The sequence below is a fragment of the Pseudorasbora parva genome, chromosome 22 (genome assembly GCF_024679245.1).
Source record: "Pseudorasbora parva isolate DD20220531a chromosome 22, ASM2467924v1, whole genome shotgun sequence".
Lineage (NCBI taxonomy): Eukaryota > Metazoa > Chordata > Actinopteri > Cypriniformes > Gobionidae > Pseudorasbora > Pseudorasbora parva.
The window spans coordinates 12,752,250-12,767,893 of record NC_090193.1 but is presented as its reverse complement, the minus strand read 5'-3'; the positions used below and the strand labels follow the sequence as shown (position 1 = coordinate 12,767,893).

General features: G+C 35.7%; 1 protein-coding gene across 3 annotated transcripts in view; it reads right to left on the bottom strand.

Annotated features, from left to right (window-relative positions):
- The window catches only part of rpn2 (ribophorin II), a 35,056-nt gene that overhangs the window by 3,743 nt on the left and 15,669 nt on the right, over nt 1-15,644 (bottom strand). Inside the window, exons 8-17 of one of the 3 annotated variants that reach the window (XM_067431218.1) lie at nt 12,828-12,946; nt 12,073-12,178; nt 11,496-11,587; nt 11,268-11,382; nt 8,615-8,809; nt 8,393-8,479; nt 3,338-3,433; nt 3,103-3,178; nt 2,533-2,662; nt 377-424 (exon numbers count right to left, since the gene is read on the bottom strand). In XM_067431218.1, the coding sequence (XP_067287319.1) occupies nt 377-424; nt 2,533-2,662; nt 3,103-3,178; nt 3,338-3,433; nt 8,393-8,479; nt 8,615-8,809; nt 11,268-11,382; nt 11,496-11,587; nt 12,073-12,178; nt 12,828-12,946 (1,064 nt within the window). Of the gene's footprint in view, nt 1-327; nt 425-2,532; nt 2,663-3,102; nt 3,179-3,337; nt 3,434-8,392; nt 8,480-8,614; nt 8,810-11,267; nt 11,383-11,495; nt 11,588-12,072; nt 12,179-12,827; nt 12,947-15,644 lie in introns of all 3 variants that reach the window. The other 2 variants (XM_067431219.1, XM_067431220.1) reach the window with 2 other exon arrangements.

Here is a 15,644-nt window from a genome sequence, read left to right as displayed (position 1 = left end):
ATTGACAAAAAGACCTTGGGACTAAATAAATATCAAATCTCAGATCAAGCAATTTATCACACAGGGCCTGAACCGTAGTTTAGTGGTCCGTCACTGCACACACTAATGAAGTGAAACAAGCGTACACAAAAACAAGTGACCACAACACTCCGATCAATAAATAGCATGGCATGAAAAATTTTGCTTGACAGTCACAAATGGCCATTATGCTTCAGAGGAGCATGAGTTTCACTTCACAAACACACCGACATAGCCATGCAGCAGGTGTTGCCATGGAAATGTTGATGCAATATTATGGGATGCACAGGTGGCAATAGCAAGCCTTACTTCAGCCTGAAGACTGGCATTTCTTTTTGTATAACATACAGGCATTTACCGCAGACTCCTATATTTTGCCAACCTACTACTTTGTTCTGCAGCGATCCTAAAGGAAGGGCAAAGAAAGGGCAAAGAAAGAGAAGGAATGGAAAATGCAGAAGAGTTAAAGAAACAAACACAGAGACTTAAGGTCTGTTCACACAAAGAATGAAAACTATAAAAATAATTATAGCGATAACTATATTAGAATCTACACCAACAGGTGATAACGTTATGTTTTCATAATCGTACACTGCTCTAATGTCATCTGCTGCTTTAAATGCTAGATAATGCTAAATAAAATGCTAAATAAAAGCTATTTTAAGCCATGTAGATTCTGATTGGCTGTCAATTTATGGTACAGCAGCTGAAAAAAAGTGCTCTGGAAGTGATTTCAATGACACTGCTCCTTGGTTTCTTTATTGTTAGATATATGGTGTGGACTTCCCTATTATCAAAGAATTAGAATGATTATTAAACCTTTGTGGTCATAGTTATTATGCTTGGTGCAAAAGGCTCTTTGACTTTAACACTGGAAATTACCAGGTTGCTGTACTGCTGGTTCGTTAGGCATTTCTACTGCTAAGCTACATTCCCAAATATAATATTAGTGTGCTTTGTAACTGGACATCACTTTTAAAACCTGCCAACTAAGTAAGTCAAGGCAAGTTTATTTGTATACCACATTTCATACACAATGGCATTTCAAAGTGCTTTACATAGAAATTAATTAAAATAGTTATAACATTTGCATATGAAATAAGAATACCATGATTTTTCAACTCAGTTGCATCAACTGTCACTAATGCCAGCAGAAATCACCCTTATCAACTCTCATTAGCTGCATTTCCAACGCAGGAACTAGTGACTTTGGGGTGGTACTCTGTGTGTTTCGACCACAGGAACCAGGGTCTAAATGAAGTTCTGGGTAAATATTTCCCCCTCAAATGGTACTATTTCAAAGTTCAGGAACTTTTGGGGGTGGGACTTGGGCGCTGAACATGCTGATTGGTTGAGTTCACGCAGCATTTTATTTGAACCACCATTTTTAAAAGTCTGTTGCAGTGCGTGCTGTAAGAGTTCTTTGCTATTCGAATAAAAAAATGAAGTTTAAAAAATATGAAAGATGGACCGATGATGAGATTCAGGCTTTATTAAGTTTATATGCAGAGGACAAAACTGGAAAGTCATGCGCAGTCCAACGTCACCGGACTAATCTTCACAGTACTTTAGACAGCGATGGAAATTGCAGACAGCAACAGGTCTGGGGGAAAAAAGTTCCTAGGACAAATGTTTCCATGTAATTTTGGTGGAAACTGGACTATTGCTAATTAATGACTTTTGGTCACTTTGCTGTGAATTGCTGCTTGCATGTATGTCCCTTTGCAAAAGAGATGATTGATAAAGGGATATGTCCTTTTAAGGAGATGTATCAAAAAAAAAAAAAAAAAAAAAAAACTGCCCACTTAAAACTAAACTGAATGGGCAATTACATTCTCCCTATGGTCTCTCTGCAGGCACTACAGATTAATTGAAAATGACCTACTGTTAATTAGCAGGTCATACTCATGGAGGTAGATTCTAAATTTATGAAATAATCTACTCCCAAAAGACAGAAAATGAGAAGAGGAAACCACTTTTGAGCAAAACAAGCACACACTACAGACAACACACCCACAAGTTCAGCAAATCGTTCTGTGTGAAGACACACAAGAGGCAGAGAGAAATTAAAGCCTCTCATTTGTCAAATAGTGCAATTAGAAGCTGCCTTTAACCATGTCAGAAATAGGGCTGGGCCATATATCAAATAATTACAAAATATTCATAATGATATTGATGGTGATATACAATTAGCAACACAATCACTTTAAATGTACATTCAATATGGACTTAAAAGGTTCCTAAAGATTGCAAATAAGATTATCTTCATAATCCTAATATGTAAAAACAAAACTTAGCTTCTTTTTGTAAGGGGGATGTCCCACCTTGACATTCTGTTTCAGTGTAAAACCAGTCACATAAAATAACGGCATTTCAAGGCAGAGGGATTTTAAGAACTTGCAAAACAATACTATGATGTTGCTGACAAAAGTAGGCAACATCATAGAGACAACACACATTTTTTTATGCACAAACGTGTTTGAAATTTTGTAAAAATATGGATAGATACTGTACCTTTTCACAGCTTTCTGTGCTAGCATGCGGTTCCCAGCCAGGAATGTGAGGCTGCCTATAATAGCCAGATACTTCAAAGTCTGGAACATGTCCAAGTGAGTCCAGTACACATACATCAGACCCAACATTGCTGCAAGTGAAGAGAAAAGTTATTAAGAGAATATTCAATTTTGTCTCAGAAGTATTTCACATTACATAATTTCTAGATTATTTTAGATATTTAATGTGTAAATATGGTAAATAATGAATACATTTCAACATGATTAAATTAATTCAAACCTGTTAAATAATTTTTTACCTGTTAAATACATTTGTTTCAATTATTATTCTCAATTACAATGTTTGATTCTGAGAACATTTTTGTTTATGTTTGTATGCTAAACTGCTTTTGCAGTGAGCTAGATCCTGAAATGTCCAACGTAAAACATGGGTCCTGAAGGAAAAAACAACCACTGGCTTATGTCATTGTAAAATAAAATTCGATTTCTCTATGAAGAAAATTATTTTTGAACTTCCTGAACCCTACTGCTGCACTCGATTGATTGCAATGAAGTACTGCAGAGTACTTGCCTGCATGGCCTATGTGGAAGAGAATAGTGCTGGGTGACAGTGTGAAGTTTGAAATATTGGCTCCAAGTTTAAACCACTGAATAGGAGAGAGAGAAAAAAAAACAGCATGAAAGAGTGGAAAAATAATAGCCTGGATACATAGAAATGTGACATCCCACCATTCATTAACAAAGATTTAATTTAAGGCAAGTCAAATTTTAAATGTAATCATAATAAAGGGTCAGAAGATCCTTACCAGTATGAGCAAGAGCAGAAATGGTGAGAGGACCAAGGCAGTAAACGTGTTAGATACAACTGTGGGTGGCTTCTTCTCTGGCTCTCTAAACAGATGCTGTAGAAACAAGTATTAATGAAAACAACAAAAATGAGATGACGTATAGGACAGTGATAGAAAAAAGAGAGAATAAAAATATTGTTTTTAGCCTTTAAATATAAAATATTGTCAAACGTTTTGTATGTGGTGAAAGTATGGATGATAAATGCATGTTGATGTTTTTTCATAAGGTCTTAAGGTTCTCTCTCTGTTTGGCATTGTTGACACATTATGATAAACAAAATTTCCTTAATTAAAACATGTACCTCTGTTTTTAAATCTGTAGTCAATCTATAATGAATTTGTAATTTGTCTCAAATAAATCAGGGATTAAAAACAAGTTGGTTCGTTCTGCTTGACTAAAAATGAAAAGGTTATTTTTCTCATGTTTTTAGAGCTCCTTTGTGTCCTGAGGCCTTGTATGTCCAAAAAAGCTGCATTATATATTTGGAAAAAGGAATGTTATTTGTGTAGGCATTTTATTTTACATCTTATTTGGCTAATTAAGAGGCTGTGACGTCAAGCAGTGCTAGAATATGTTTTGCGCGCACAAGGCACTGGCGCGATCACTTGAACTGCTTCACTGTACCAGTGAAAACTACATAAAATACTGTCATTAATGGTCATTTATATAAACAGTAAATCGTTTAATATCTGTGTACACTCACAATATATTGTTTTAGTAAAATAAGAGCTGGCACTTAATTTCTAACATCCGAGTTTCCTTATCTGTGACCTGTGAAAATGAATAAAAACTTATTTTCAAAATGGGTCAGAGACACTTTCTAACTTAATTCTAAATAATAACACTAATCTATTTTAATTCTAATTTATACTATTTCGAATAAAACCACAATGAACGGTTATTAATGGTTTAATAATCACATTTTAATATTAATGTTCATCTATCGAAAACGTCAAACGAATATTGAAATGTTAATTTTATGACAACAAACAGGCCTATTTGATTCCTGGCCTTAAAGCTGCACTGTGTAACATTTCAGTCCGTTAGAGGTCACCTATTCAAAACAAAGGCTTAGTTTGACGAAGCAAGTTTGAGCACAGAATCTTGGGACATGTGGTTCATCTCATATCATGAAATCATGTTCATGAATGTGATTATTAACATTACTGTAGTATGAAGCAGAGCAGAACCGAATGTTAAGGGAGCTGAGCAAGGCCACTGGAGCGTTTGTTACGCAAACACACGGCTCACGAGCAACAGGACTTTTATTATGATGGGACACAGTTGGCGGTGCTATTTCCGGTCATGAGTATGAGGGTGCTTTCACACCTACCTTGTTTGGTCCGGATTTTCGGACTTTTCAGTTTGGTACGAACCAAAATTACAGATGTGAAACCTCCCTCGGACCACGGTCCGGACCAAACAGACAAAATTTGGTCCGACGAAAAGAGGTAGTCTCGGTCCGGACCAAACTGAACAAAGGTTCGGTTCATTTCTTGTGTGAAAGCATTTTCTGTATCGTTCAGACCATATACATAAACTCACAGCACGTGCAGTGATGGTCAAAATCGTTTCTGTCTTTGACATGTATTGCACATCTGTGCACGTTTCATAATCAATATAGCCTAGATTAAATTTAAAAATAACATTATAATATTTAAACCTAACTATAAAACAAAATACATTGTTTGGCTAAAAAAGTAGCCTATAGTCTTCCTTTCCTGTCGGCGCCGATAATGCACAACGAGGACGTTGGCGAATTTGCCTCGAGTATAGTTGGTGCTGCAGATAGTAATGCCATAATATTAACAGTATTGGCAACGATGCACGTCTGTTCATTCATTCTTGTCAAAGTTAGCCGCTGAATTGACAACACACTGACATCAGACGCACATCCGCTAACAAACCAATCAATGTCAAGATGCAGCCCACATAGATGATGACGACAGGACGGCAGTGCGTCATGTAAAGTTATTTAGTGCGCTTGCATAACTGCAATGTGAAAGCAAACCAAAACGAACCAAATGCAATACAATGTATCAAAACACAAACTTTGGTTCGGACCTCGGTGCGGACTTTCAGGTGTGAAAACGCCCTGAGGTAAAGCAGCTCTGTTTATCATATTAGATGCATTTAAGTGTGTTTAAAAGTATGTTATGACGTTACTCTGTGTGTTCGCTCAGTGGCTGCTGTGACACTTGTTGTGACAATTTAGACAAAATGTGTCAATACTAATATATTATATATATATATATATATATATATATATATATATATATATATATATATATATATATATATATATATATATATATATATATATATATACATACACACACACACACACACAAAATAATAGCATTACTAGGGATACTAGGGATGTCAACGATTAATCGATGATCGATTAATTGTCGATAAGACATTTGATCGATAAGACTTATCGATCATCGATTAAGCAGGGTCATGCGCGTGCGTGAGGAAACGGGAGGAAAAATGATGCGAGCGCGCCCGAGTTCTATTTGGAACCATTTTACAGCTGGAGTTACACCTTCATCATGACTGCAAGCTTGCATGTGCATTCGCAGCCTTTTGTTTTGTGCAAATGTAAGTTGTAATATTGTGTTTATTTTGTGCAGGCCAATCTTTAGCTGATTTATCTCATAAGTATGCATTTGGTTAATAATTAACGTTAGAGGAGCGGTAGTCAAAGCGTGGCGGTGATCAGCTTCAGCGTGCAGCTCCAACAGCACTAATAATGACTGATTGGGACTGTCATATTACACAACATTAATGAGAACACTATTGTAATAAAACATTGTGATTGTTAATTATTTGGGTTTATTTGCCGTGTGTTTCATTGCGTTGATCCAGGAAGAGCGCATGCACAACATGAGTCACGCATTCTGACTCGCGCATGTAACTTAGTTCAAGTTCACTTGTGCATTCGCATCAGATTGTGCTGAAGTAATTTGTAATATTACATTTATTTTGTGACGTTATATATGTGATCAATCATATAGGATGCGTTTCTTTCAGCGAAATAAAACACACTAACAAATGGCTTCAGTCAGTGATGGCTACCGGTTTTCATTCAGTGCTTCGGCTTTAGCGCATACAGAGCAATGCATAATAACGATGATTGGGACTGTCATATTATATAACAGAAATGAGAACACTATTTTAATAAATGGTTGTAAAGTCATTGGGTTTAGGTGCCGTGTTCAGAGCGTTGTTCCTAGAGCGCGTGAACACCACGCGTCTCCCATTCTGAATATGAATATCAGCAACTCAATTCAAGTTCACTTGTGCATTCGCATCATTTTGTGAAGATATATAATTTGTAATATTTTGTTAACTTTATATAAATCTGATTAATCTCATATAGGAAGCTTTTTGTTGAGTTAAATAACGTGCTAGCAAAGTTTCAGTGTACCTTACCGGTGTTGATCAAGCGCATCAGCTTCAGCTCGCGCAGTTCAAACAGCAACGCACGACTAATAATAACTTTGATTGGGACTGTCACATTACATAACATTAATGAAAACAATATTTTAATAAATCGTTTGGGTTTAGGTGACGTTTCAGCACGTTGCTCTTGCAAGTGCGTCCACAAATTCTGAATAACAGATCTGAGGCGGCGTTCGTGTTACATGTTGTATTCGGTTATTAAGTTAGTAATTTAATTAAATTATAAATAACATCGACTAATTTTAGAATCCCATAGCTCTTTGTTTAGATAAAAAAATCCTTCTCATTCATTTGGTGAAGAACATGGCGTTTTGAGCAGCATTGCACATAGGCCTACTGTCATGCTGTCGGCTATAAGCCACTGCTGTAGACGCATATTTCAGTATTATGGTTAACAATTAATCGATTAATTGATCGTTAATTTAAACGACGATCGATCATGGGAATTTGTGAAAATTGACATCCCTAAGCATTACCATTAGTGGCTACCATTAGTGGACTGTTCTGCGGTAAATATGGCTGTTTATGTATTGCTGTTTTTTAAACTCCTTTCATTAAATATTTTGAATTCAGTTGATTTATGATGATTGGTTGAAATGATGGTTCCTCATAGAATATCAGAGCACATATACATAAATATTAATATATATATATATATATATATATATATATATATATATATATATATATATATATATATATATATATATATATATATATATATATATATATATATATATATATATATATATATATATATATATATATAAATAAAATGAGCAACACATTACACATAATAAAACAAGTGGCAGGTTTGTATTTACACTCCAAAACTTAATGGACAGATCTATTTTTTGTCCTCACATTTGTATGGCCATAGCAGTTTAATCACAATCCCACATTGCAGTGTGTACTTAGCAGAATGAACAAGTAACTGACTCAAAATGTGACTGAATGGTTATATAGAAAGTTATTGATAAATCACTGAAGCTATCAATCATTTCGGTTCAGACTGAACACGATCCTGTTATAATAATAAAAAAAGCCATTTATGCTGCAGAATGAATCTCTTATTTATGTGCTGATTATAATGAGAGTATGTAGAACAATGAGCTTGCATTGACACTTCTGTTTGGCCATTGCACTCATGCCCTCAATGCCATGTCTCAAAGCTTCAAAATACACTGTAAATAAGTCTCTTCACAAAGCGTGCACAGAGGAGTTTGAAACAGCCACCTATCAAGCAGGTACTGGATTGAATTGGTACAGTAGAAATGCTAGTGTTGTAAAAAAAAAAAATCAGTATATAAGTACATTTTATTGTACTTACTCTCATATTTGGGGAGCCATTAGACAACCAATCCAAAAGGAATGACACAGAAATATACAGTGCAATGTAATCATTATAAAAATTAAGCTACATCATGGATATCACCACAAAAAAAATAAAAAAATATTCTAAATCATCAACATCCAATACAAATGACTAAACCCTATATGCATACTATTTATGATGCTGCTGTTCCAGTCACTGGAGTGCTTACCTGGATTTCTGGTTTGGGTATGTACAAAGTTTTAGCCTGAATTGTTGAAGGTGCCTCTTCATCCAAAAACTTCAGCACAACATCAGCCTTTAAGAAGAATTTAAAATAATTTCAACAACTGAATCGATCTCGTTTTGTCAGAATAAAAGACAAATATAACAAAGCTCCTACAAAAGTTTACTTCAAGATCCCAGCGTTCTTCAGTGAAAATAGCTGCCTTACCACATTCCACAAAATAGGGTTCTCCAGTGTAGCATCTCCCACCATCAGGTAAAGAGCGTAGGTGCCAGAGATGGAGTCAAACTCTGTCTTTCTCTCAGCTGTGTCCAGCTCAAACTTGTACAAGTTCTTGCTGTCAGGTTCAGCCACAAACACAACCTCCTGACCCGTCTTCTGGTTGTGTAACCTCACAAAGGTCTGAGAAAAATGACTTGGATCAGTTTATTTAAATGCTTTTGAACAGTGATTTTAACCAGGGTTGCCAACTTTGCTTGCCTGGCTGAAGTGAGATATTGATGACATGGACGGAATCAATGACACGCCCCTATTACAGGTTACAGATCCAACCATTCATTTTTCAAATACTTCAACCTAATGTTGTACTAGATGCACTTTTTATAGTCAGAACTTATTAACTTTACCTGTCATATTTCCTACTGAGCATTTTATTAAAAACCAAAAAATATATTTGGATGCAGAATTTTTTTTTAAGAACACTCATTCAGACCTCTGAAAAATGTAACATTACTGTAATTTATTGTTCGTGTAGGGCCTAAATGTAAAGGACTCTCGTTACCGTTACATTTACTATTAAAACATTTTTGCATGCATATTATGATGCAAAACTATTGCAAATTTTTTTTTCTGTCAAGCTCTCTTTACATACATGCACATATTTTGAAAGTTATGTTTATACTTTGTTCAGTTACAGGGTTATGACAAACTGTTAACATGCACATAATTGTAACATTATTCGCTGGGGAATGCGGTTACATTAAACAGTAAAGAACACTCAGTCAGATGCAGTAAAAAGCTCAAATTCAGCTTTATGAGTTCCTTTGAAGTTTGTCCATTTGTTTTGTGCTGCCTTGTTATTTGGCATGAGATTTAGTTGGGTGGCGTGAAGGCAAGGGCATGAGATAGAGCTTGAAAACCTGGCAACCCTGATTTAACTTTACTGGTTATACATGTAATTTCACATCTCAAATTATACATACAGGCCCTTCTAAAAAATTAGCATATTGTGATAAAGTTCATTATTTTCCGTAATGTAATGATAAAAATTTTACTTTCATATATTTTAGATTCATTGCACACCAACTGAAATATTTCTGGTCTTTTATTGTTTTAATACTGATGGTTTTGGCATACAGCTCATGAAAACGGTTCATATTTCATCTGACCAATAAAAGAAAAAAAGTGTTTTTAATACAAAAAAAGTCAACCTTCAAATAATTATGTTCAGTTATGCACTCAATACTTGGTCGGGAATCCTTTTGCAGAAATGACTGATTCAATGCGGCGTGGCATGGAGGCAATCAGCCTGTGGCACTGCTGAGGTGTAATGGAGGCCCAGGATGCTTCGATAGCGGCCTTAAGCTCATCCAGAGTGTTGGGTCTTGCGTCTTTCAACTTTCTCTTCACAATATCCCACAGATTCTCTATGGGGTTCAGGTCAGGAGAGTTGGCAGGCCAATTGAGCACAGTAATACCATGGTCAGTAAACCATTTACCAGTGGTTTTGGCACTGTGAGCAGGTGCCAGGTCATGCTGAAAAACGAAATCATCTCCATAAAGCTTTTGAGCAGATGGAAGCATAAAGTGCTCCAAAATCTCCTGATAGCTAGCTGCATTGACCCTGCCCTTGATAAAACACGGTGGACCAACACCAGCAGCTGACACGGCACCCCAGACCATCACTGACTGTGGGTACTTGACACTGGACTTCAGGCATTTCCTTCTGCCCAGTCTTCCTCCAGACTCTGGCACCTTGATTTCCGATTGACATGCAAAATTTGCTTTCATCCGAAAAAAATTACTTTGGACCACTGAGCAACAGTCCAGTGCTGCTTCTCTATAGCCCAAAAGTGGCTTGACCTGTGGAATGCGGCACCTGTAGCCCATTTCCTGCACACACCTGCTCACGGTGGCTCTGGATGTTTCTACTCCAGACTCAGTCCACTGCTTCCGTAGGTCCCCCAAGGTCTAGAATCGGTCCTTCTCCACAATCTTCATCAGGGTCCGGTCACCTCTTCTCATTGTGCAGCGTTTTTTTGCCACACTTTTTCCATCCCACAGACTTCCCACTGAGGTGCCTTGATACAGCACTCTGGGAACAGCCTATTCATTCAGAAATTTCTTTCTGTGTCTTACCCTCTCGCTTGAGGGTGTCAATGATGGCCTTCTGGACAGCAGTCAGGACGGCAGTCTTAACCATGATTGCGGTTTTGAGTAATGAACCAGGCTGGGAGTTTTTAAAAGCCTCAAGAATCTTTTGCAGGTGTTTAGAGTTAATTAGTTGATTCAGATGATTAGGTTAATAGCTCGTTTAGAGAACCTTTTCATGATATGCTAATTTTTTTGAGATTTTGGGTTTTCATGAGCTGTATGCCAATATCGTCAGTATTAAAAGAATAAAAGACCTGAAATATTTCAGTTGGTGTGCAATGAATCTAAAATATATGAGTCTAATAATTTAATTTTTTGAGAAGGACCTGTACATGCAGTGGAAAAAAAAAAGATTGTGCTGCAGTTATCTTAATGAAGGCAAAAAGGGAAAAGCCTACACAATAGGGCACAATTGATTTAATTGCCATGCTTCATGATGCAAATACAAGCTCGACATAAAACATTTTTTCAATTTGTAATAAATCACCTGGTGAGGAGTGAGTTCCACTCCTGTGGTCTCATCAACTAACTGGAATGTCATGGCAAAGTTTTGATGGCTGTCTGCCATAAAAGACGCTTTGGCTTTAGTTGGATATTCCACCCTGAAGCACAGAATTTAGCATATATGTTAGTACAGTTTTCAAAAAATAAAATAAAAATAAATACAAAAAAGAAGCCAATTCATGCAATAGTGCTTGATAAATGCTATTCTTGCCTTGTGGTTTTGGGGCCAATGCTCTGATCCTTGTCCACCATAGACAAATCCATGTTGTTGATTGCAACCCGAGTAGAGACCTTTACTTTGAGCTGAGAAAGTAAAACTAGTTTCAATCTTAGGATTTAAAATGACATACAACTAAGAAATTGTTGTAATACATCAAAATTGACATTTGTATATGCGAATATGCTGGGATATGGGAAAAATACAGCAATTACAGTAATTGTGTCTTTTTTTACTTTCAGTGAAAGAGGCCTATGAATTCTGAAAATCTTAGCAAATGTGACATGCTCTTGACCTTATAATTGTGCACTGAACAGTCAGAGCAATTATTCTTTACATAGCTACAATGTGAATGAACGCTCGCTTGACCAATTCAACATGAATGTTGAGTGAATAAGGAAATGAATCACAGTTCTTTGCAACAATTAAGAGTTAAATGCTGAGGTCAACTCTTTGTCCGAATGTGTGAACTATGAGTAGTCATGACAAGACATGACACATAAGCTAAACAGGTCCAAACAACTCAACTTTTTACCCCAGGTCAGTACATGCCAAAAATTCAATTAATTACCTCAACATTGTTGGCAACAAATCGGCTGTCACCAGCAACGGCAACAGAGAACTGATAGTAGCCACTTGCTGGTTGGTTGGCCATGAAATTCAGCTCAAAAACCCCACTGTGAAACACAAAATACTTTTTTAATAAAATGTATTTATTATTGGTGTCAAACTTATTCACAAAAATCTGGAAATCTTTTACAATGAATGAGCTAATGATTTCAAAAATACAGTTTCCATAATAATACTAAAATATCAAACGAATTATATAAGATTATCATCCATTCTACGGTATCAGTATTCCCAATCAATGCATTGTGTACTTTTTCCACATTAAAATGTAGTTTTTGAGGTAACTTACCCAGAAATACAAAATATTCAAGCACTGTACACACCATATATTTAAATAGACTTTGAACCTTGATTGATATGGATTAATTTACAATGTCTTTATGTATTTTTTTGAAGCTTGAATGCACATACTTCCAAATGGATAGCTAACAATTATGGGAGGATATTAAAAATATCATTTGAGTTCAGAAGATTAACAAAAGTCATTGATTTGTAACAGCAAAAGGGTGAGTAAATTAAGAAATTTAAGTATGTTCTATCTATAACATAGTTTTTGCTGTAGTTTCAAAACTGTATGGCTAATCACTGGTATTGGTAGCAATACCAAACATTTCACTGGTATTAACAACTAACATTTTGGTATTTTGATAACAGAACAATAAATATACATTTTAAAGTCATCTACAATGTACATACTCTCTGAGGGTGAATGGTGCCTGACTTAGGATAGCAGATTTTGTCGACACAGCACTGGCAGACTCCACTAGCACACTGGCAGAACTGAGCGGCTGGCACAAGACATCCGTCACCTGAAGCTGCATTGACAAACACAGACAGTATAGATCCTCTCAGGTTACTGATATGGGAATTGGGAAAAACAAACCTTAGTATCATTATCTAGATTTATTACAAGACCAGACAACAGAAAGAGGTCTGAGTTTGGTAATACTCTTTATAGAGTAAAAGTGGGCAAATGGATTTTGAAAGATTAAAAATAAATGTCCTTGCCAACGAGATTGGCAATGCGGTTTCTTTCAATAAAAGGATAATTCACAAAACAGTCTGTTGTGAAATGTAACGAACAAACAAAAACATCTTTCAGTCGCTGTGGCACGTCTTTACAAATGCCTGGCTGAAGTTTACATTTTTAATGCTCAGATCTAAAGAAAGACTTTTGAGGGTCTTACTCAGCATCTTTATCCAACAGCAAGAATCGCTCTTGTGCCTGATGAACAGACATGAGCTGTTCAGAATTGCGTTGCACAATATACCGGTACTAGAAAAGTATTGCGATATCCTGCTATTACAAACGGTACGATATGGCATTTTATTAGTGCCAGTACTTTAAAGAGAACAGCACTAATAAGAGCTGCATTTCTTAATTTGTGTCGAAGTGTGACAGCAGGAGTCAGGAAGTGAGTGCAGAGCTCTGTTTTTAGCCTTCACTAAATATTGGAAGCAGAAAAGTAGGGTTAAAACTAGGGCTGTGTATTGCCAAGAATCTGGCGATACAATACCCATCACGATACATAGGTTACGATACGATATATTGTAATATATTGCGATATTTCTTTTTTGTGTGTTTTTTTAAAAATAATTTAAAAGAATAAAGAACACAACCATATGCCTAAAACACACGACAAAGTATTTTATATCACTATAGAATTTATATCACTAATCACTATTTTATGCAATCTAAGTAAAGGGAATGTGAAGTGACTGCAGGATTCTTTATGCGTATATGTTTTAACAGTTCATAGTATAGCAGTGGCTATTTAACAACAGAAAGTGCAGTCCATTTCATGACTGAATGACTGTTTGTTTTATATTTAATACAGTTAAGCTATTTTCTATAAAGCAGTCTATTGTATAAAGTGCTATTTCAAGTACTGAACTGCAGAGCTGGTGCATCCATATCTACATCGCTATGATCTTTCATTCTGCTGCCACCACTGTCAGTTTAGGTGTGTGTTTATTTTGTTACTGAGAGGAAAACGTGCTGTACATTCTATCGAAACGCTTCTCAGCAGCGCGGGTGACGTCAGGATGTTAAGCGAGCTCTCAGTTTCAATATGCTTCCTGAGTATTAGATTTAAAGTTGGCCTATTTTGCAAACAAAATGATTCTTGTCGATTTCCTTAGTAGCTTCTTTTTAGCTGAAGCCAAAATGCGCCCACACTTCAGCTCTGTATACTGCAGGAGCGGAATACTGCTATCGTCTTGAGATCTGGGTTTGCTAATGCAAACACTAGCGATGCACGCACTTTTACCTTGCGCTGCTCCGTCTCCGCGTCAATTATACGTTCTGAGATAACACTGCCATCTAGCGGTTAGGTGTTATACAGTCTGTGGTTTAAACCGAACACAAAGCTACAAATCTTAGATGTAAATAAATAAATATCTATACAGTGCTTCTGAGAATCGATTCAGTATCGCCAAACATAATATCACGATATTCATATGTTTTGATATTTTATTACACACCTAGTTAAAACTAACAATTTTTTTGATAATCGATTAGTTGGTCGATTATTTTTCCTTTCTTCGATTAATCAATGAATCAGATAAAAAGGTTATTTATTTTTTTATTGACAAAACACTATTCCACATCCTGTCCAATGCTGTCCTTCAAACAAACGTGTCAGCTGAGTGCTATGAACACACACATAGTGAATACATCACCATTAAAAAAAAAGAACCTTTTTTTATAATAAACAACAATAAACAATACACAACAAACTAAAATAACATTAACAAATAAATAAATAAATAAATATATATATATATATAAGGGCTATTGTAGTTATTCAATGGTAACCACAAATTAACTATTGTTTTGCTTCAAAGCCATAGTATAATTATATTGTATGTGTGTGGTTATACAAATGGTAATCAATACGGCAAAAGGTTTTATTATATTAAAAACATGGTTTGACTACTTAATATAACCATGGTTCATATACGTAAGGGTGTATCTGTGGTGTAGCCTACATTATTTGTAAAAAAGTTACCAAGCATACGTAAATCCCTACATTAAAATTATATTAAAGAAAAACAAACAAATTCAGAGCTAGCAGGGAGGATGTTCTGCAGGAACACACACTCTCTCTATGGACACAGTAACTGTTATTTAGGGCTGCCAAAATTGCTCATAAATGACGTTCGAATATTCCCTCTAAAAAAATACACACGAATATTCGAACATATGGTTGCGCATTTTGTCAATGAGGTCGACAAATGAATACAAAGAGACTACTTGTGTATGTATATATATATATATATATATATATATATATATATATATATATATATATATATATATATATATATATATTTTTTTTTTTTTTTTTTTTTTTGGACAACGTATTGCTTACACAAAAACAAGTAAATTAACTAATGGCCAAGACCGCAGAGCACAGACCCCTCTCTCTTTCACCCTCACCGCAAACTTTGAGTGCTGATCAAGAGTTTCGTGCAAGACTCGCGACTCATCCCAAATATAGCAGGCTTCAT